At 44.5% G+C, this 24,460-nt stretch overlaps 1 protein-coding gene across 2 annotated transcripts in view; it reads right to left on the bottom strand.

Moving 5' to 3' along the window:
• The window catches only part of LOC115168504 (zinc finger protein 704), a 113,289-nt gene that overhangs the window by 23,044 nt on the left and 65,785 nt on the right, over positions 1–24,460 (bottom strand). For both annotated transcript variants that reach the window (XM_029723856.1, XM_029723857.1), the window contains exons 3-4: positions 14,010–14,104; positions 7,554–7,798 (exon numbers count right to left, since the gene is read on the bottom strand). In XM_029723856.1, the coding sequence (XP_029579716.1) occupies positions 7,554–7,798; positions 14,010–14,073 (309 nt within the window). In that variant the 5' untranslated portion in view covers positions 14,074–14,104. The remainder of the gene's footprint in view (positions 1–7,553; positions 7,799–14,009; positions 14,105–24,460) is intronic.

Here is a 24,460-nt window from a genome sequence, read left to right as displayed (position 1 = left end):
TCCGGCGACAGTTCCCCGTCCAGTGCGTTCGGCGACGTCCTACAGTCCGGAGCCTACAAAGACGGCCCACAGTCCGGAGCCGACAGAGACGGCCCACAGTCCGGAGCCGACAGAGACGGCCCACAGTCCGGAGCCGACAGAGACGGCCCACAGTCCGGAGCCGACAGACGGCCCACAGTCCGGAGCCAACAGAGACGGCTCACAGTCCGGAGCCGACAGAGACGGCCCACAGTCCGGAGCCGACAGAGTTGCCCCACAGTCCGGAGCCAACAGAGTCGCCCTACAGTTCGGAACCGGCACAGCCGGAGGCGCCCTACAGTCCGGAACCAGCACAGCCAGAGTCGCCATACAGTCCGGAACCGGCGCAGCCAGAGTCGCCCTACAGTCCGGAACCGGCGCAGCCAGAGTCGCCCTACAGTCCGGAACCGGCGCAGCCAGAGTCGCCCTACAGTCCGGAACCGGCGCAGCCAGAGTCACCCTACAGTCCGGAACCGGCGCAGCCAGAGACGCCCTACAGTCCGGAACCGGCGCAGCCAGAGTCGCCCTCCAGTCCGGAGCTTCCAGAGCCACCCTCCAGTCCAGAGCTTCTACAGTCGCACATCAGCTCGAGGTCTCCAGCGACGCACATCAGGCTGAGGTCTCCAGCGATGCGCCTCAGCCCGAGGTCTCCAGTGGGGTTAGACAGGTTGGGTTGGGGACTAAGGCCGGAGCCTGAGCCACCTCCGTGGTAGGAGGTTTGGGGAGGGGGGGTGTTGCACTAGAACCGTCGGTGACGGTGGCCACCCTCCCTTCCCTCCCCTGTAGTTTTGGGATTTTTTGTTGTGGGGTATTGTTTTGTTAGTTTTTGTTTCAGGCGCATCCGGGGTCTGCACCTTTGGGGGGGGGGGGGGGGGGGGGGTGTACTGTCACGTCCTGACCAGTATAAGGGGTTATTTGTTATTGTAGTTTGGTCAGGGCGTGGCAGGGGTGTGTTTGGTTTGTGTTGTTGGGATTTTGGGGTTTGTTGTATGGTCCTTATTTTTATATTTCTACGTTCCCTTCTAGGTGTTTATTTATTTGTTTTGGCCTGGTATGGCTCTCAATCAGGGACAGCTGTACATCGTTGTCACTGATTGGGAGTCATACTTAGGTAGCCCTTTTTTCCACTGTGTTTGTGGGAAGTTGTTTTTGCACTGCTGTGTGTAGCCTGCAAGACTGTTTAGCTGTCGTGCGTTTTTTCTTGTTTTGTGTTCTCTTGAATAAAGTTTAAGATGTTCACGAGACCCGCTGCGCCTTGGTCCACTACCTGTGACGACGGCCGTTACACTAAAACTATAGTTTGTTAAAAAGAAATTATGTAAACTTCCGACTTCAACTGCATGTGTTATGGCTTTACACCCCCTGCTATAATGTGGATAAAGAGTTACTTGTCTAACAGAACACAGAGGGTTTCTTTAATGGAAGCCTCTCAAATATAATCCAGTTAGAATCAGGAATTCCCCAGGATAGCTGTTTAGGCCCCTTGCTTTTTTCGATTTTTACTAACGACATGCCACTGACTTTGAGTAAAGCCAGAGTGTCTATGTATGCGGATGACTCAACACTATACACGTCAGCTACTATAGCGACTGAAATGACTGCAACACTCAACAAAGAGCTGCAGTTAGTTTCAGGGTGTGTGGCAAGGAATAAGTTAGCCCTAAATATTTATAAAACTAAAAGCATTGTACATGGAACAAAACACTCACTAAACCCTAAACCTCAACTAAATCTTGTAATAAACAATGTGGAAATTGAGCTAGTTGAGATGACTAAACTGATTGGAGTAACCTTAGATTGTAAATGGTCAAAGTCAAAACATATTGATGCAGTAGTAGCTAAGATGGGGAGAAGTCTGTCTATAATGAAGCGTTGCTCTGCCTTTTTAACAACACTATCAACAAGACACGTCCTACAGGCCCTAGATTTGTCACACCTTGACTACTGTTCAGTCGTGTGGTCAGGTGCCACAAAAAAGGACTTAGGAAAATTGCAATTGGTTCAGAACAGGGCAGCCCGGCTGCCCCTTGGATATACACAAGGGGTTAATATTAATAATATGCATGTCAATATCTCCTGGCTGAAAGTGGAGAGATTGACTTCATCACTACTTTTATTTATGAGAGGTATTGACATGTTGAATGAACCAAGCTGTCTGTCTAAACTACTGGCACACAGCTCAGACACCCATGCATACCCCACAAGACAAGCCACAAGAGGTCTCTTCACAGTCCCCAAGCCCAGAACAGACTATGGGAGGCACAAAGTACTACATAGAGCCATGATTACATGGAACTCTATTCCACATCAAGTAACTCATGCCAGCAGTAAAATTAGATTTAAAAAACACCTTATGGAACAGCGGGGACTGAAGCAATACAAACATTGACACAGACACACACATGCATACACACACACACAATAACATACACACTATACATAAATATGGATTTAGTACTGTAGATATGTGGTAGTGGTGGAGTAGGGGCCTGAGGGCACACAGTGTGTTGTAGATATGTGGTAGTGGTGGAGTAGGGGCCTGAGGGCACACAGTGTGTTGTGAAATCTGTCAATGTGTTGTAATGTATTTAAAATTGGATAAACTGCCTTAATTTTGCTGGACCCCGGGAAGAGTAGCTGTTGCTTTGGCAGCATCTTAGTCCTGTATTGAAACTTTGCCTGTTTGATGGTTTGTCTGAGGGCATAGCGGGATTTCTTATAAGTGTCCGGATTAGTGTCCCGCTCCTTGTAAGCGGCAGCTCTAGCCTTTAGCTTGGTGCGGACGTTTTCTGAAATTCATGGCATCTGGTTGGGATATGTATGTACGGTCCCTATTGGGACGACGTTGTCGATGCACTTATTGATGAAGGTGGTATACTCCTCAATGCCATTGGATGAATCCCGGAACATATTCCAGTCTGTGCTAGCAAAACAGTACTGTAGCGTAGCATCCACGTCATCTGACAACTTCCATATTGAGCGAGTCACTGGTACTGTCTGCTTTAGTTATTGCTTGTAAGCAGGAATCAGGAGAACAGAATTATGGTCAGATTTGCAAATGTAGGGCGAGTGAGAGCTTTGTACGTGTCTCTGTGTGTGGAGTAAAGGTGGTCTAGAGTTTTTTTTCATCTGGTTGCACATGTGACATAGACACACACCCCCACCCCTCGTCTTACCGGATGGGGTTGTTCTGTCCTGCTAAACCCCTCCGGTCTCCACTCCTATATTTGAGCCTCTCCAGTCTCCACTCCTATATCTATATCTGAGCCTCTCCAGTCTCCACTCCTATATCTGTATCTGAGCCCCTCCAGTCTCCACTCCTATATATGAGCCCCTCCAGTCTCCACTCCTATATATGAGCCCCTCCAATCTCCACTCCTATATATGAGCCCCTCCAGTCTCCACTCCTATATCTGAACTAGAGGTCGACCGATTATGATTTTTCAACGCCGGTACCGATACCGATTATTGGAGGACCAAAAAAGGCCGATACCGATTAATCGGACGATTTGTTAACTTATTCTTTATTTATTTGTAATAATGACAATTACAACAATACTGAATGAACACTTAATTTAACTTAATATAATACATCAATAAAATCTATTTAGTCTCAAATAAATAATGAAACATGTTCAATTTGGTTTAAATAATGCAAAAACAAAGTGTTGGAGAAGAAAGTAAAAGTGCAATATGTGCCATGTAAAAAAGCTAACGTTTAAGTTCCTTGCTCAGAACATGAGAACATATGAAAGCTGGTGGTTCCTTTGAACATGAGTCTTCAATATTCCCAGGTAAGAAGTTTTAGGTTGTAGTTATTATAGGAATTATAGGACTATTTCTCTCTATACCATTTGTATTTCATATACCTTTGACTATTGGATGTTCTTATAGGCACTTTAGTATTGCCAGTGTAACAGTATAGCTTCCGTCCCTCTCCTCGCTCCTACCTGGGCTCGAACCAGGAACACATCGACAACAGCCACCCTCGAAGCAGCGTTACCCATGTAGAGCAAGGCGAACAACTACTCCAAATCTCAGAGCGAGTGACGTTTGAAACGCTATTAGCGCGCACCCGCTAACTAGCTAGCCATTTCACATGGGTTACACCAGCCTAATCTCGGGGGTTGATAGTCTTGAAGTCACAAACAGCGCAATGCTTGAAGAATTGCGAAGTGCTGCTGGCAAAACGCACGAAGGTGCTGTTTGAATGAATGCTTACGAGCCTGCTGCTGCCTACCATCGCTCACTCAGACTGCTCTATCAAATATCAAATCATAGACTTAATTATAACATAATAACACACAGAAATACGAGCCTTTGGTCATTAATATGGTCGAATCCGGAATCTATAATTTCGAAAATGAAACGTTTATTATTTCAGTGAAATACGGAACCGTTCCGTATTTCATCTAATGGGTGGCATCCCTAAGTCTAAATATTCCTGTGACATTGCACAACCTTCAGTGTTATGTCATAATTATGTACAATTCTGGCAAATGAAATATGGCCTTTAAAGAAAGGCATTGATGTTTATGGTTAGGTACATTCGTGCAACGACAATGCTTTTTTCGCAAATGCGCTTGTTAAATCTTCACCCGTTTGTCGAAGTAGGCTGTGATTCGATGAGAAATTAACAGGCACCGCATCGATTATATGCAATGCAGGACACGTTAGATAAACTAGTAATATCATCAACCATGTGTAGTTAACTAGTGATTATGTTAAGATTGATAGTTTTTTATAGGATAAGTTTAATGCTAGCTAGCAACTAACCTTGGCTTCTTGCTGCCCTCGCGTAACAGGTAGTCAGCCTGCCATGCAGGCTCCTCGTGGAGTGCAATGTAAGGCAGGTGGTTAGAGCGTTGGACCAGTAACCGGAAGGTTGCAAAAACGAATCCCCGAATCCCCCCTGAACAAGGCAGTTAACCCCCGTTCCTAGGCCATCATTGAAAATAAGAATGTGTTCTTAATCTGACTTGCCTAGTTAAATAAAGATGTAAAAAAAAACATTGGCAAATCGGTGGCCAAAAATACCGATTAACGATTGTTATGAAAACTTTTAATCAGCCCTAATTAATCGGCCATTCCGATTAATCGGTCGACCTCTAATCTTAACCCCTCCAGTCTCCTCTCCTATCTCTGAGCCCCTCCAGTCTCCACTCCTATATATGAGCCCCTCCAATCTCCACTCCTATATATAAGCCCCTCCAGTCTCCACACCTATATATGAGCCACTCCAATCTCCACACCTATATATGAGCCCCTCCAATCTCCACTCCTATATATGAGCCCCTCCAATCTATGAGCCCCTCCAGTCTCCACACCAATATATGAGCCCCTCCAAACTCCACTCCTATATCTGAGCCCCTCCAGTTTTCACTCCTATATCTGAGCCCCTCCAGTCTCCACTCCTATATCTGAGCCCCTCCAGTTTTCACTCCTATATATGAGCCCCTCCAGTCTCCACTCCTATATCTGAGCCCCTCCAGTTTTCACTCCTATATCTGAGCCCCTCCAGTCTCCACTCCTATATCTGAGCCCCTCCAGTCTCCACTCCAATATCTGAGCCCCTCCAGTTTGCACTCCTATATCTGAGCCCCTCCAGTCTCCACACCTATATATGAGCCACTCCAATCTCCACACCTATATATGAGCCCCTCCAATCTCCACTCCTATATATGAGCCCCTCCAATCTATGAGCCCCTCCAGTCTCCACACCAATATATGAGCCCCTCCAGTCTCCACTCCTATATCTGAGCCCCTCCAGTTTTCACTCCTATATCTGAGCCCCTCCAGTCTCCACTCCTATATCTGAGCCCCTCCAGTCTCCACTCCTATGTCTGAGCCCCTCCAGTTTTCACTCCTATATCTGAGCCCCTCCAGTCTCCACTCCTATATCTGAGCCCCTCCAGTCTCCACTCCTATATCTGAGCCCCTCCAGTCTCCACTCCTATATCTGAGCCCCTCCAGTTTTCACTCCTATATCTGAGCCCCTCCAGTCTCCACTCCTATATCTGAGCCCCTCCAGTCTCCACTCCTATATCTGAGCCCCTCCAGTCTCCACTCCTATATCTGAGCCCCTCCAGTTTTCACTCCTATATCTGAGCCCCTCCAGTCTCCACTCCTATATCTGAGCCCCTCCAGTCTCCACTCCTATATCTGAGCCCCTCCAGTTTTCACTCCTATATCTGAGCCCCTCCAGTCTCCACTCCTATATCTGAGCCCCTCCAGTCTCCACTCCTATATATGAGCCCCTCCAGTCTCCACTCCTATATCTGAGCCCCTCCAGTCTCCACTCCTATATCTGAGCCCCTCCAGTCTCCACTCCTATATCTGAGCCCCTCCAGTTTTCACTCCTATATCTGAGCCCCTCCAGTCTCCACTCCTATATCTGAGCCCCTCCAGTCTCCACTCCTATATCTGAGCCCCTCCAGTTTTCACTCCTATATCTGAGCCCCTCCAGTCTCCACTCCTATATCTGAGCCCCTCCAGTCTCCACTCCTATATCTGAGCCCCTCCAGTTTTCACTCCTATATCTGAGCCCCTCCAGTCTCCACTCCTATATCTGAGCCCCTCCAGTCTCCACTCCTATATCTGAGCCCCTCCAGTCTCCACTCCTATATATGAGCCCCTCCAGTCTCCACTCCTATATCTGAGCACCTCCAGTCTCCACTCCTATATATGAGCCCCTCCAGTCTCCACTCCTATATCTGAGCCCCTCCAGTCTCCACTCCTATATCTGAGCCCCTCCAGTCTCCACTCCTATATCTGTCACAGTGGAGTAATGAGATTCTTCTCCCTCTCTCAGCTACCTACAGCTGAAGCTTCATATTCCCTCCTTTCAGTCCTTCCCTACTTCCCTCCTCCTTTCCTCCTCCACCCTAAAACCCTACATCTTTTTATTCCCCCTCTTCTCTCTTCCCCCATCCCAAATCTCTTTTTACACCCCCTCCTTCCTCTCTAAACTCTCTTTTTACACACCTCCTCCCCTTTCCCCCTCCTAACTCCCCTCTTCCTCTCGGAGGTGGGTGAGGGGGCTAATGGCTCTTCTTGATACTGAAACCACATTTACGTCATGGACTGTTTCCACCACATGAAAAGACAAGGGAAGAAAATGGAGAGCGAGAGGGAAAGAGAGAGTGAGAACACACTCCATCACGCTCAGAGGCGTTAAGATTGACAGGCCTTATCTCAGGACCAAACTTGTGTCACAGGATCCTAACGTTGGTTTCAGAGGCCCCAGACACTACTCTGAGTTAGGAATACTACACACCAGGGCGAGTGTTCCTAAATCCATGGGAGCAACTGTTGGCCAATGGCCAATTTCTACTGGGTCGCAGCTTAGGTTTGGCTGTGGCTACAAATATTATTCTCATCTGGAAAGTCCCAAGAACCAAGTAACTGGACTGAATAAATCAAATAGCTGTGATCTATGAACTCCTTGGAGATCAGGAGATGAGTATGGAAAGATGTTCAGTAACATTGAGACGAAGCCTCATTACAACCCCCCAACCCCTGACCCCGAGTTGTACCTTTCGCTTCCGGGGTATGGGGTCCACAAACGGAAAATGAGTGCTCTCTGTGACGTCCTCGCTGACGTCATCACCCTGGGAGGGGAGCAGGAAGCTCTTGCTGGCATCGTTGGAGAGGGGTGGGGATGGCGTGGAGGGCACTGATTGGTCGCTGGTGTCCCAGCTCCAGTTGCCACTGGTGGAGCTGCTGTAGCTGGTCGACAGCACCTCCTTCCACCCCCTGCTAGCCGGCTCCGGAACTGCAGCTGGAGACAGCGAAGGGCCGGTCAGTACCATGCTATCATAGCCAAGGAGGCAGCCAATCTGAGAATTTAGCTTTAATTCACTTATTACTCTAAAAATCTTGTCACAAAATGTGTTTTGCATTGCCTTGTGGTGAAACATAATGAAAAATAAGAGGTAGAGCCTCCCAGCAGGATGAGTGTGTGTTGGGGATTTTATTAACTCATATGAATCAATGACTGACTGGTCCATGGGGGCCAGTGTAGATGAGAAGGATCCTACAGAGAATAGAGTCATAGGAGTTCTACATGTTGTCTTAGGGAAGATTAATCTCTTATCCCTCAAAGACGTGAGGGTTAAGCACAACAGCACAACAATGAAACCAGGGGAAAGAAAATAAGATATTGGAGGGAAAACAGGTACAGTTGAATCATGTACTGTATGAATAGAGTTTGATGACATTTCTGATTTATCATGAAAAATGAATACAGCTTTGCCCTTTCTCCCCACATACAGTACAGTATACCCTTCCAGCACCCAATACAGTGCATTCGGAAAGTGTTCAGACCCCTTCACCTTTTCCACATTCCACAACCTTATTCAAAAAATTATTAAATATTTTACCCACTCCTTAATCTACAAACAATACCCCATCATGACAAAGCAAAAACTATGTTTTGACATTTTTCAAATGTATTACAAATAAAAACTGTAATATCACATTTACATAAGTATTCAGACCCTTTACTCAGTACTTTGTTGAAGCACCCTTTGGCAGCGATTGCAGCCTCGAGTCTTCTTGGGTAAGACGCTACAAGTTTGGCACACATGAATTTGGAGAGTTTCTCCCAATCTTCTCTGCAGGTCCTCTCAAGCTCTGTCAGGTTGGACAGGGAGCGTGGCTGCACAGCTATTTTCAGATCTCTCCAAAGATGTTCGATTGGGTTCAAGTCCGGGCTCTGGCTGGGCCACTCAAGGACATTCAGAGACTTACAAGAAGCCACTCTTGCATTGTCTTGGCTGTGCTTAGGGTCGTTGTCCTGTTGGAAAGTGAACCTTGCCCCAGTCTGACGTCCTGAGCGCTCTGGAACAGATTTTCATCAACGATCTCTGTACTTTGCTCTGTTCATCTTTCCCTCAATCCCGACAAGTCTCCCAGTCCCTGCCGCTGAAAAACATCCCAACAGCACGTTGCTGCCACCACCATGCTTCACCGTAGGGATGGTGCCAGGTTTCCTCCAGACGTGACACTTCGTATTCAGGCAAAAGACTTCAATCTTGTTTCATCATACCAGAAAATCTTGCTTCTCATGGTCTGAGAGTCCTTTACGTGCCTTTTAGCAAACTCCAAGTGGGCTGTCATGTGCATTTTACTGAGGAGTGGCTTCCATCTGGCCACTCCACCATAAAGGCCTGATTGGTGGAGTGCTGCAGAGATGTTATTCTAGAAGGTTCTCCCATCTCAACAGAGGAACTCTTGGGGCATCGGGTTCTTGGTTACTTCCCTGACCAAGGCCCTGCTCCCCCGATAGCTCAGTTTGGCTGGGCGGCCACCTCTAGGAAGAGTGTTGGTGGTTCCAAACTTCTTCCATTTAAGAATGATGGAGGCCACTTTGTTCTTGGGGACCTTCAATGCTGAAGAAATTGTTTGGTACACTTCCCCAGATCTGTACCTCGACACAATCCTGTCTCGGAGCTCTACGGACATTTCCTTTGACCTCATGGCGTGGTTCTTTTCTCTGATATGCACTGTCAACTGTGGGACCTCATATAGACAGGTTAGTGCCTTTCCAAATCATGTCCAATCAATTGAATTTACCACAGGTGGACTCGAATCAAGTTGAAGAAACATCTCAAGGGTGATCAATGGAAACAGGATGCACCTGAGCTCAATTTCAAGTCTCATAGCAAAGGGTCTGAATACTTACAGTACCAGTCAAAAGTTTGGACGCACCTACTCATTCAAGGATTTTTCTTTATTTTTACTATTTTCTACTGGGTGGGGTGAATATATTTTATACAATATACATGATTTTTTGTTAACTAGTAAATCGTAACAATTTCTGTTAGTTAGTTTTTGCCACCATGTGGGTTTTAGCTTGCTTGAGCCTGCGAACTGAGGAGTGTTAATTCACCTGTTTCCATACATGTTTCATTTTAAAGCATTTATCTCACAAAGGAGTTGTTTAATCTAACTGATTATCTATTTACATGTACATGGAATTGTATTTGTGTTTTTTTCATTTAAAAAAAATCTTTACAGGAAAATGCCACAGGCACTATCTGATGTGTGGAGACATTTCACTGCAGCTAATGTAGAATAAAAAGCTGTGTACATTTGCAAATACTGTGCCAAATTATATGTGAAGAATGCAACAAAGATGCAGAATCATCTGGCCAAGTGCATAATGCTCCCTCAGCGCTCACAACAAGCAACCTCTGACAAAAGTCCCTCTACTTCTATTCGAGGGGAAAATTATGAATCAGACACCTTATCCATAGCAACAGCTCATGGTCCTCCTGGAATCAGAAGTTTTTTTGACTCAATGGAGGAACGTAGTCATAGAAATGCTGATGAATGTCTTGCTCGAGCTGTGTATGCAACTGGTTCACCTCTGATGCTTACTGGCAATGAGTATTGGAAGATATTTCTGAATGTTCTTCGCCCAGCATACACCCCTCCAACCAGACATGCTTTATCTACTCATTTGCTGGATGCAGAGTTCAACAGAGTTCAAGTGAAGGTCAAGCAAATCATAGAGAAAGCAGACTGTAATGCAATCATCTCTGATGCGTGGTCAAATGTTCGTGGGCAAGGAATAATTAACTACATCATCTCCAACCCTCAACCAGTATTCTACAAGAGCACAGACACAAGGGACAATAGACACATCGGCCTCTACATTGCAGATGAGCTGAAGACAGTCATCAATGACCTTGGACCACAGAAGGTATTTGCACTGGTGACAGACAATGCTGCGAACATGAAGGCTGGTCTAAAGTGGAGGACTCCTACCCTCACATCACACCCATTGGCTGTGCTGCTCATGCATTGCATCTGCTCCTCAAGGACATCATGGCACTGAAAACAATGGATACACTCCACAAGAGAGCCAAGGAAATGGTTAGGTATGTGAAGGGTCATCAAGTAATAGCAGCAATCTAAGAGCACCACATTGAAGCTGCCCAGCAACACCCGTTGGGGTGGTGTTGTCATCATGTTTGACAGTCTCCTGGAGGGGAAGGAGTCTCTCCAAGAAATATCACAGTATGCCGATATAGACAGCCCCATCAAGAGGATCCTCCTGAGAGTGGTAAGCAGCCTGAAACTCCTGAAACCTATAGCAGTAGCCATTGCACAGATTGAGGGAGACAATGCCATCCTGTCTGATGTTTAGACTCTGCTTGCAGATGTAATAGAAGAAATCCGTACTGCCCTAACCACTTCACTTTTGCTCCAAGCAGAGGAAACTGCAGTTCTGAAATACATCAAAAAGTGAGAAGACTTCTGCCTGAAGTCCATACACACCGCAGCATACATGTTGGACCCCAAGTATGCTGGCAAGAGCATCCTGTCTGGTGCAGAGATCCACAAGGCCTTTGGTGTCATCACTACCGTGTCTCGCCACATTGGCCTGGATGAGAGCAAGGTTCTTGGCAGTCTGGCGAAGTACACTTCTAAGCAAGGGCTTTGGGATGAAGATGCAATATGGCAGTCGTGCCAACATATCTCATCTGCCACCTGGTGGAAGGGACTTTGTGGATCTGAGGCTCTTTACCCTGTTGCCTCCATCATCCTCCAAATCCCACCAATATCAGCCGCCTCAGAGCGCAACTGGTCCTTGTTTGGGAACACACACACCAAAGCACGCAACAGGCCGACCAATACAAGGGTTGTAAAATTGGTCGGGCAAATTTGAGGCTTTTTGAGCCAGACAACGAGCCATCCTCAACAAGGTTGGAAAGTGACAGTGAAGATGAGGCCTCAGAGTCTGATGTTCAAAAGGTGGACATTGAGGAGGTTCAGGGAGAAGACATGGAAGCCTGAGAGGAAGACAACCAAAGCTTTAGTTTCTAGACTATCATTTTACAGATACATGTTGAAAACGTTTTTGGGAGATGCGATGGATCTTTGGGGATCATTCAATATTCCCTTTCTTTTGTTGTTCAGTGAAATGATCCTACGTGAAGAGTCAACTCATTTAACTAAAGTTAAATTCGTAACTAAATCATTTTTTAAATTTCTATTTGAAGGATTTAATCATTTGCAATAATGTCTCCATATGATATGGTAAATATATCCAATGTAAAAAACATCTACATTTAAATGGTATTAATATTAATTTGCATATATTTCTGTTAATTCCCATATATTCCCATTAATTCCTACGGAAAGTTTCCACATCTGAATATTCCCCAAAATGTGCAACCCTAGCGCTTAGTGGGACTATCATTTGTTTTTCAACAGGACAACGACCCCAAACACACCTCGAGGCTGTGTAAGGGCTATTTGACCAAGGAAAGTGATGAAGTGCTGCATCAGATGACCTGGCCTCCACAATCACCAATTGAGATGGTTTGGGATGAGTTGGACCGCAGAGTGAAAGAAAAGAAGCCAACAAGTGCTCAGCATATGTGGGAACTCCTTCAAGACTGTTGGAAAATCATTCCAGGTGAAGCTGGTTGAGAGAATGCAAAGCGTGTGCAAAGCTGTCATCAAGGCAAAGGGTGGCTACTTTGAAGAATCTAAAATCTAAAATAAATGTAGATTTGTTTAACACTTCCTAATGTGTTATTTCATAGGTTTGATGTCTTCACTATTATTCTACAATGTAGAAAATAGTAAAAAATAAAGAAAAGCCCTTGAATGAGGTTTGACTGGTACTGTATCTAAATAAGGTATTTCAATTTTTAATTTGTTATATTTATGCTTTAAATTTGCAAAAAATTTCAGAAACCTGCTTTCGCTTTGTCATTACGGCGTTTTGTGTGTAGATTAATGAGATGTTTAAAAAATATTTTTTTTGAGTAAAGCTGTAACGTAACAAAATGTTACAAAATGAAAAATCAAAGGGTCTGAATACTTTCCGAATGCACTGTATGTTATGGATTAACCCACTTGAATCAATAACAGAACTGTGGAGATGGGGACAAGAGTGGTTAAATACAGTATATTTACAGTATACTGTAGATTTAGGGAAGGGGGAAGAAAATCCCCAAAAATGTTAATGGCTAGGTTTTAACCACAATGGATCCCGGCCAGGCTTACATAGGGAGTCGTTTTCCAAAGGTACACTGACCCAGCCACACGTGACCCTAATGTGTGTTTCAACACAGTGGCTAGGTATCAGCCCTCATCTCCTCACCTCAGAGTGATCAGAACATCTAATGAACAATAGGGGAAAATGGATGTGGATTTAGAGGTATAGTAGGTTTGTAGGGTTGCCAGCCCTCCTGGTTTGGCCTGGGCTCTCCTGGAAACAGCCTTATTCCTCCTGGCGAGCAGTACAGCTGTTAATGCCTAAATGAAATGAATATATTAAGTGTGAGCAAGGTCTTTTATAATCTGTATAACCCAGTCATCTGCTTCTGAGTTGACAAACCCTAGAATAGAGGTCATTTTTTGTCATTTATCAATAGAGGGTGATGACAAAACTTGGGAATTTCTGGTAAAACCGATAAACAAGTGTCCTCTCCCCTCTCTTATCCCTCTATCCCTCTTGTTTTCTCTATAAAAGAAACAGCAATCAGCTTAATGGCACTCCCAGGAGTTGCCGTGTTGCCTGATTAAAAAGAAAAACTTAATAGAAATAGCATGAAGTCAAATAAGGCTGCTCTCCAATGAGGGGGGATAGGGGTGGTAAAGAAAAACACTTGCATGATTAAGTTAAAGAGAAAATCAACTGAGAAACGACTTGTATTTAATGTTTTTCATTAGTCCACTGTTGCCGTTGTGAGGAGTTACGTTTAGAAGACATTGGGCTTTCAAGAAGCCAAGTGTCAAGCTGCAAAATGCTACCCAATATCTTGAAAACTTGACTGCTTTTGAGGGTTAGGGATTTGGGGTTAAGTTAGGGTTAAGGTTAGGGTTAGGTTTAAGGGTTAGGAAAAAATAGGATTTTGAACGGGAATCAATTGTTTGCTCCACACAAGGATAGTAAAACAACGATGTGTGTGTGTGTGTGTGTGTGTGTGTGCGTGCGTGCGTGCGTGCGGGCGTGTGTGGGGTCTTACCTGAGGATGTCTGGGTGAGGACCAGTGGGGAGGTGGATAGTGATGTCAGGACGGTGGCAGCCATTACCTCCTTATCAGCACGACCTGAGGGTTTCCTGCAATACACACCAGATACAAGGTTACTCATTATGGACATAAAACCGATGGAGGTGCGAGACTGTAGACTGACCAATAGCTGTGTTCGCCATTGCAGACCACCCATCAACTGAGAATGCCGCAGTCAAACCGACCAATCATGTGTCTGCCATAGCCAAACCTAGAAACCAGGAAAAAGCCCAACCCTATCCCAATCCCAACTCTGAAATATACCAGCCAGGCTTTCTTTAGACAGAACAACAAACTGTTTTATAGCATGGAATGGAAAATTAGAGTACAATAATAAATACTGTGTTCCACTCCCCTGTGAATGCTGAAAATTCCCCCTTAGCACGGAATGCTGACCAGACCGACGTTCGGATAACGTTCGGATAACGTTCAGATAACCAGAAAACTCCTTTTGCAGAGCACTGTCACATTAGTCTAGCAGTGGGTGAAGGCAAAAGACACTGGCGAGTCCCGGCTAATGGCTGGGTCATGACTACAAGATCCGGTTTTGTTTATTCATGGTTCATTGCTATTGGTTGAGAGGGAAATTCCAAACCCCTGAGATGGGTCACAGGACAAGCTTCTCTAGCTACCTGAGAGAATAATGATATGATCATATGATAGGGGGAAGCTGGCTACATGTAAGGCATATATTCCGCTACAGCTGTCAGCTGCTTTAAAAAAGGAAGTAAAGTGAAAGAGGAAGAGGATAAGAGAGCGGGACAGAGAGAGAGAGCAAGAGAGAAAGAGAGACCAGAGAGAGAGAGAGAGAAAGAGAAACCAGAGAGAGAGAGAGAGAGAGAGAGACGTTTGGCAATGTTGTTACAACCTCTCTGTACCCAGCACACTCCTTGAAAGAGCCTTCAGCTCAACCCTGTATTTATACTGCCCACTGGCACGGAGAGCTCTACACACTAACTGAACAGGGTAGTCTTTGAGAGAGGGTCATCTAATAAAAAACATAAAGAGCATGCAGTAATCTGTGTCATTATGTTGTAAAGACCCAGATCCTCACTTCCTATGCACCACTGCTCTCTGACCTCTTTCTCTCTGACCTCTCTCTCTCTCTCTCCCCCATCTAAAACATAAACAGTTCTGTCACACAAAGAAATGATGAAGCAAAAATCCACACACCTACACCCACCACACTGAAATACAATGAAGCTCACAATAACAAGAACAAGACGACAGACGGTCTGGTCTGCAGCTTTAAGATCATACCAGTCCGCCTCCAGACTGCTCCCGTACACAACCAGAGTAAACTGGTTTGAGGAGCGCTCTCAGCCAAGCCCTAAGCCCTGGCAAAGCTGCACTACACACACACTCACAAACGCACACGCACACACACACCAAAACTTCTGCCCTAAGTAAACACACAGCCAAAATGTCTCCTGCGTTTCTCTTCTAGCTGGGTCAACTTCCAAACATGAGAGAGAAACAGTGCTGGATGGGGTGCAGACAGATCTGAAAGGAATGCATCAACTATGAAGCAATCTGTCTTTATAACACACAGACTAAAACAATAACAGAGAGAAGAGTAGAGGGCAACATAGACTTTACACATCACTGTTTTCACTTGCTCAGACTGACCTCATGGTTAGCCAAGTTTAACATCTCAAAAAACAAGACTGTGTGTGTGTGTGTGTGTGTGTGGGGGGGGGGGGGGTGCATGGAATGGGTCTCATCTGCTTATCTCTATCCAAGTGTGTCTGTGGATCCTCTGACATTGAGGGGAAACATCAGGAATACATGTCTAGGGAACACACACACACACACACACACAAACGCAGCATACATTTTGCTGCCATTCTCTGACCGCCTCTTTAGTCTGTGCCTGCTGGGTAGTCCGTGGGCATTTCCATGTAAAAGGACCCATGTGCACCAACATGCGAAGTTCATAGGAGCAAGTCAAATTGAGTGTCAAATGAAAGATAAGAGTCTATATATTTTTTAAATGAAGGCATAGACACAGTACAAGTCAACAGTTTGGATACACCTACTCATTCAAGGGTTTTTCTTTATTTTCACTATTTTCTACATTGTAGAATAGTGAAGACATCAAAACTATGGGTGGCTACTTTGAAGAATCTCAAATATATTTTGATTTGTTTAACACTTTTTTGGTTCTCCTTTGGTTCTCCTCTGAACAGTTGATGTTGAGATGTGTTTGTTACTTGATCTCTGTAAAGCATTTACAGTATGTGGGCTTCAATCTAAGGTGCAGTTCATTGGCGATTTCTGAGGCTGGTAACTCTAATGAACGTATCCTCTGCAGCAGAGGTAACTCTGGGTCTTCCTTTCCTGTGGCGGTCCTCATGAGGACCAGGTTCATCATGATGGTTTTTGTGAAATTCTTGAAAGTTCTTCAAATGTTCCACATTGACTGACCTTCATGTCTTAAAGTAATGATGGACTGTCGTTTCTTTTTGCTTATTTGAGCTGTTCTTGCCATAATATGGACTTGGTCTTTTACCAAATAGGGCTATCTTCTGTATACCACCCCTACCTTGTCACAACACAACTGATTCGCTCAAATGCATTAAGAAGGAAAGAAATTCCACAAAATAACTTTTAACAAGGCACACCTGTTAATTGAAATGCATTCTAGCTGACTACCTCATGAAACTGGTTGAGAGAATGCCAAGAGTGTGCAAAGCTGTCATCAAGGCAAAGGGTGGTGTAACGCCCTGGCCATAGAGAGGGGTTTTGTTCTTTATTTTGGTTAGGCCAGGGTGTTACATTGGGTGGGCGTTCTATGTGCATTTTTCTATGTTGGTTTGTTTCATTGAATTTTGGCCGTGTGGCTTCCAATCAGGCACAGCTGTAGAGTGTTGTTGCTGATTGGGAGTCACACATAAGTGCCTGTTTTTCCGTTGGGGTTTGTGGGTAATTGTTTCTGTTTCTGTTTTGTATTGCACCTGACAGTACTGTTTGGCTGTCGGTTTTCTTGTTTTGTATAGTGTTCTTTCGTCCATTAAATTACGTCAATGATGAACACTAACTCCGCTGTGCCTTGGTCTACTCTCTCTCCCGACAGCCCTTACAGGTGGCTACTTTAAAGAATCTAAAATCTAAAATATCTTTTGATTTGTTTGACACTTTTTTAGTTACTACATGATACCATATGTGTTATTTCATTGTTTTGATGTCTTCACTATTATTCTACAATGTAGAAAATAGTAAAAAATTAAGAAAAACCCTTGAATGAGTAGGTGTGTCCAAACTTTTGACGGGTACTGTACATTCTCAACCATTTTCCATCCTGAATAAGTAAAGGCTTTGATTTCTGGTCAGATGGAAAAGGGTCTACCAGGAAATGTCTTAGAGGGTATCAGAAATACATCAAAGCACAATAATGTTGATGTAAAGACCCCTGACAATTAATAAACACTTATATTTAGTTTGGGAGAAATCATTTGCCTTCTGTAAGTTTAAGAAACATTGCCTTATAATTCTGTTACCAAAAACCCACAAATCTACAACATACACTACATCACCAAAAGTATGTGGACACCTGCTCGTCAAACATCTAATTCCAAAATCAGGGGCTTTGATAAGAAGTTGGTCCCCCCTTTGCTGCTATAACAGCCTCCACTCTTCTGGGAAGGCTTTCCACTAGATGTTGGAATATTGCTTCAGGGACTTGCTTCCATTCAGCCACAAGAGCATTAGTGAGTTGGGGCACTGATGTTGGGCGACTAGGCCTGGCTCGCAGTCGGCTTTCAAATTCACCCCAATGGTGTTTGATGGGGTTGAGGTCAGGGCTCTGTGCAGGCCAGTCAAGTTCTTCCACACCGATCTCCAAATATAATTTTTGTATGGACCTCGCTTTGTGCACAGGGGCATTGCCATGCTGAAACAGGAAAGGGCCTTCCCCAAACTGTTGCCACAAAGTTGGAAACACAGAATAGTCTAGAATGTCATTGTATGCTGTAGCATTAAGATTTCCCTTCACTGGAACTAAGGGACCTAGCCCAACCATGAAAACAGCCCCAGACCATTATTCCTCAGCCACCAAAATGTACATTTGGCACACTGCATTGGGGCAGGTAGCGTTCTCCTGGCATCCGCCAAACCCAGATTTGTCTGTCAGACTGTCAGATGGCAAAGCGTGATTCATCACTCCAGAGAACGCGTTTCCACTGTTCCAGACTCCAATGGCGACAAAATTTACACCACTCCAGCCGACGCTTGGCATTGCGCATAGTGATCTTAGGCTTGTGTGCGGCTGCTCGGCCATGGAAACTCATTTCATGAAGCTCCAGAAGAACCGTTATTGTGCTGACATTGCTTCCAGAAGCAGTTTGGAACTCGGTAGTGAGTGTTGCAACCGAGGACAGATGATTTTTACACGCTACGTGCTTCAGCACTCGGTAGCCCCATTCTGTGAGTTTGTGTGGCCTACCACTTCCTGGCTGAGCAGTTGTTGCTCCTAGATGTTTCCACTTCACTTAACAGCACTTACAGTTGACCGGGCAGCTCTAGCAGGGCAGAAATTTGATGAACTGACTTGTTAGAATTACTGCAACTGATTTGGCTACAAGGGGAAATCATAGTAGTCACAAACCACAGTTGGTTCACCTGCTACTGTCCTCCTTTCCACTGGCATACTGTTATGTTCAGCTCATAGGGTCACCTGCTACTGTCCTCCTTTCCACTGGCATACTGTTATGTTCAGCTCATAGGGTCACCTGCTACTGTCCTCCCTTCCACTGGTATACTATTATGTTCAGCTCATAGGGTCACCTGCTACTGTCCTCCCTTCCACTGGTATACTATTATGTTCAGCTCATAGGGTCACCTGCTACTGTCCTCCTTTCCACTGGTATACTATTATGTTCAGCTCATAACTGTTTTCTTCTCTTTCTGTCAGGTGTTCAAAGCAACTGTGAAAACAGTCTGGACAATCCGTCCCTCTCACTTTCTCTCTTCTCTCTGTCCAATTAATGTCACTTCTCCCAGCTCTTACTGACACCTACCATGACACCTACCACCTCCCCTCTTCCCATTTACTGGAACAAGCATCGTCCCCCACTGAGCACCGGCAGACACTGGACATCCATGGACATTGAAAAGTAGTTGAAATGTAGTCAGTCCGCCCTGGCCGGACCAAATCTGGACCAATCTATGTTTCACAAGTTCGGACAGCATAGGAACTGTCCAGTAGAGAACAGTACAGACCAGTACGTGACAGTAGCACACACTAGTGTAGAGTACAGTATAATGTACTGTAATGTAGAGTAATGTACTGTATTGTACTGTACTCTACTGTACTGAACTCTACTGTGCTGTGCTCTACTGTGATGTTGAAACTTGTGAAACAAATGGCATCTATGATTGTTTCAGATTTGGTTTGGTCCAGACCAACCTAATGTAGTCGTGTTTAGTTTGGGGCGGAGCTCCCAAATAATGCAAAAGAAGGATATTGCATAGTTTTACCTTTGTGTACCTATTCAGGATACATCACCATGAAGAGAAGTATATTAATATCCTTAATTATGCATTTATGTATAGTACAGATGTAATTCCAATCCTGTAATTCAGTTACCAGATGTAAATCCACTTCACCTGCTGTAGTTCAATATCCAAAAGACATTCTTTCCAACTCAAGGTGTCATGTCATAGTGGACACCCCATTCTTTTTGCAGACATCTATGAATCTTAATTTGGAGCAGATCTTTTTGGGAAAACGTGGTCACATAAAAACCTGAGTGAGATTTTACTGTAATTCTGTTACCAAACTTTGCATCTGCATAGTTCTTCCAGTAAATGCTTTTGGGTTACTTTTTTGGTGTAAATTGTTCAAAGTAGTCCTTGTGCATATTATTGTACAGTTTGTTAAACTTTGAAGTAAAAGTTTTTTGTTTGGCATACAAGTGTAAAATCTGAGTTAAAGCGTAATTCCGTTAACGTGGAATTGCCCATGTCTCATACTGGCAGTGGACTGGACCATTCCCTCTGGCCATGACACACACACGCCCCTCCTGATTTCCTGACATGAAGAGTTTCCGCTCCTCCGCGTTTCCCGACAGGGATCTCTAGTCACAGTGCTGAACCAGAGCTTCATCAGGTGTGTGTGTTTGTGTCTGTATATGCGTGTGTGTTTGTGTGTAACTTACATCTCTACCCTTGAGTTTACCTCCCTCTATGGTCAATCTACTGTTGTTCACCAGATAACTTTATATTCATGTTTACACAAGACAACAGAACATGGCCAACAGCCTAGCAATAAAACCAACCCACACAGATAATAAACACACATATTTATACACACATGGACACATACAATACAATTCATATACACACATATGAAACTACTGACAAAGAAAAGGTTGAAAATGATTTCAAGGCATCGGTCCATCCATCCTATACTTAAGCAATAAGGCCCGAGGGGTGTGGTATATGCCAATATACTACAGCTACGGGCTGTTCTTAAGCACGACGCAACACGGAGTGCCTGGATACAGCCCTTAGCTGTGGTATATTGGCCATATACAACAAACCCCTGAGGTGCCTTATTGCTATTACAAACTGGTTACAAACATAATTTGAACAGTAAACAAGTTTTGCATCATACCGTGGTATATTGTTTGATATACCATGGCTTTCAGCCAATCAGCATCCAAGACTCAAACTACTCGGTTTATAATAGCCGATATGTACTGTATGTACTTGGGTTGGTGTATATAATCTGTTTCATATGATGAACATCCATGGGATTGAAACCTTTTCACTTAAGATGGAGCCATATAAAAGTACAGGTAACTGCCAAAATAAAGGAAACACCAGCACAAAGTGGCACTGGGCCACCACGAGCCAGAACAGTTTCAATGAACCTTGGCATAGATTATACAACTGTCTGAACTCTATTGGAGGGATGCAACACTATTCTTCCAAGAGAAAGTCCATAATTTGGTGTTTTGTTGATGGTGGTGGAAAACGCTGTATCAGGTGCCGCTCCAGAGTTCAATTGGGTTGAGATCTGGTGACTGCGATGCCATGGCATATGGTTCATATCGTTTTCATGCTCATCAAACCATTCAGTGACCACTCATTCCCTATGGATGGGGTAATTGTCATCCTATGAGGGCATAGCCATGGTGGACAAAATAATGGCCTGCCCAGCATTTTTATACATGACCCTAAACATGATGGGATGTTAATTGACTAATTATCTCAGGAACCACACCTGTGTGGAAGCACCTGCTTTCAATATACTTTGTATCTCTCATTTACGCAAGTGTTTCCATTATTTTGGCAGTTACCTGTAATTGTCAACAAGGCAGACATTCTATTGGAGTTTCAAATTATTTAAGACATCTACAGGTCTGTTTGTCTGACTTTACTCCTTTGTTTTTTTATTCTTCAATTTCTCACATGGTTATAATGATCATTTTCTTTTTCAAAGTGACCCTGGTTGGGGCAATCATGGAATTAAAATACAATTCAATTCATAGGATCTCAATGGGACCACACCCCTTTGGCAGCATGACAGTCGATAGGCCAGCTAAAGTAAAGAAGCCAGGTGCAGCCAGTTACACACACACACACACACACACACACACACACACACACACACACACACACACACACACACACACACACAGCCGAATAGGGCCCCAGAGCACCAAGAGATTGCAGTGTTGCGATATTGGCTGGAAACTGGAGCCGAGCCAATGAAACGCAGTGGAGCAACAGGCCCAGAGAGGGAGAAAGAGAGAGAAATGTGTGTGTGTGTGTGTGGGGGGGGGGGGTCTAAGTTACTAAATCAACACTCTGGTGAACTTCTGGTAAGAGCTCCTTGGTTTCCTGGATGATACACACCCATGCATGTTAATAAGAGAGAAGAGGGAAGAGTATCTCACCAGCCCCAAAAAGAGATAAATCTGCAATGTCTTTGTTTATCTAGCGTGCTAAAGTTAGCCTCAATAGCCTACCCCATGCCCAACACCTCTGTCCACCATCATTTCACCAGAAGTGTGTGTGTGTGTGTGTGTGTGTGTGTGTGAGTGTAACTGGCTGCACCTGGCTTCTTTACTTTAGCTGGCCTATCGACTGTCATGCTGCCAAAGGGGCGTGGTCCCATAGAGCTCCTAATAAATGAACGTGTGTGCGTGGGTGTGTATCATCCAGGAAACCGAGGAGCTCTTACCAGAAGTTCACCAGAGTGTTGATTTAGTAACTTAGCCTTTCTTTCCATGGCCTATCCATAAGGAAGCCAGCTAGCTACCACCACAGAGACACAGTGGGTTTACAGTTACATGGACACTGGGTCAGTGATGCTCCATGAATACAATCACACTAAGATAAATGCGTTTTAGAAATTGCATCCATCTATCCATCCATCCAGCCGTGTCTGTCTTTTCGACCGCTCCACCATGTGGATAATTAACATTGTTTATCTTTCAATGTGTTCCGACACCACTTTACATGAACTCAAATCAAATCAAAATCTGATTTATTGCTCACGTACACATGTTTTGCAGATGTTATTGCAGGTGCAGTGAAATGCTTATGTTTCTAGTTTCAACAGTGCAGCAATACCAAACAATACAAAACAATACACACAAATACAAATAAATCGAAATAAATTTTAAAAAAGCAATGCCAAGACTCAGGAATATAAATATATATATATGTATATAATGGTGTGAACAGACAGTATGGACAGTATATGAATAAAAAAGGTGTGTACAGCCTCAAACTAACTACTATACCAAATTCAAATGCACTTCAATATTTTGTCTTCCCCATTCACCCTCTGAATGGCACACATAAACAATCCATGTCTCAATTGTCTCAAGGCTTAAAAATCCTTCTTTAACCCGTCTCCTCCCCTTCATCTACACTGATTGAAGTGGATTTAACAAGTGACATCAATAAAGGATCATAGCGTTCACCTGGATTCACCTGGTCAGTCTATGTCACTGAAATAGAAGGTGTTCCTAATGTTTTGTACACTCAGTGTACATTCTGTATGAAGTGGGTAAAACAATATGTAAACATGATTCAATTCACCAGTGTTCAATGACAATGTACATAGGGCATCAGCCTCTAAGGTGCAGGGTAGAGTACAGTGTGGTAGCCGGCTAGTAACAGTGAATAAGGTCAGCGGTGTAAAGTACTTGTGGTGTAAAAATACTTTAAAATACTACTTAAGTAGTTTTGGGGGGTATTTGTGCATTACTATTTATATTTTTCACAACTTTTACTTTAACTTGACTACCTTCCTGAAAAAAACAATATACTTTTTACTCCATACATTTTTCCTGACACCCAAAAGTACTTGTTACATTTTGAATGCTTAGCAGGAGAGGAAAATGGTCCAATTCCTGCACTTGTCAAGAGAACATCCCTGGTCATCCTTACTGCCTCTGATCTGGAGGACTCACTAAACAGAGAACATCCCTGGTCATCCTTACTGCCTCTGATCTGGAGGACTCACTAAACAGAGAACATCCCTGGTCATCCTTACTGCCTCTGATCTGGAGGACTCACTAAACAGAGAACATCCCTGGTCATCCTTACTGCCTCTGATCTGGAGGACTCACTAAACAGAGAACATCCCTGGTCATCCTTACTGCCTCTGATCTGGAGGACTCACTAAACAGAGAACATCCCTGGTCCTCCTTACTGCCTCTGATCTGGAGGACTCACTAAACAGAGAACATCCCTGGTCATCCTTACTGCCTCTGATCTGGAGGACTCACTAAACAGAGAACATCCCTGGTCCTCCTTACTGCCTCTGATCTGGCAGACTTACTAAACAGAGAACATCCCTGGTCCTCCTTACTGCCTCTGATCTGGCAGACTCACTAAACACAGAACATCCCTGGTCATCCCTACTGCCTCTGATCTGGCGGACTTACTAAACAGAGAACATCCCTGGTCCTCCTTACTGCCTCTGATCTGGCAGACTCACTAAACACAGAACATCCCTGGTCATCCCTACTGCCTCTGATCTGGCAGACTCACTAAACACAGAACATCCCTGGTCATCCCTACTGCCTCTGATCTGGCGGACTCACTAAACAGAGAACATCCCTGGTCATCCTTACTGCCTCTGATCTGGCAGACTTACTAAACAGATAACATCCCTGGTCATCCTTACTGCCTCTGATCTGGCAGACTCACTAAACAGAGAACATCCCTGGTCATCCTTACTGCCTCTGATCTGGCAGACTCACTAAACAGAGAACATCCCTGGTCATCCTTACTGCCTCTGATCTGGCAGACTCACTAAACAGAGAACATCCCTGGTCATCCTTACTGCCTCTGATCTGGCAGACTCACTAAACAGAGAACATCCCTGGTCATCCCTACTGCCTCTGATCTGGAGGACTCACTAAACAGAGAACATCCCTGGT

This window comes from Salmo trutta, chromosome 30 (genome assembly GCF_901001165.1).
Source record: "Salmo trutta chromosome 30, fSalTru1.1, whole genome shotgun sequence".
Lineage (NCBI taxonomy): Eukaryota > Metazoa > Chordata > Actinopteri > Salmoniformes > Salmonidae > Salmo > Salmo trutta.
This window is presented reverse-complemented; position numbering and strand designations above follow the sequence as displayed.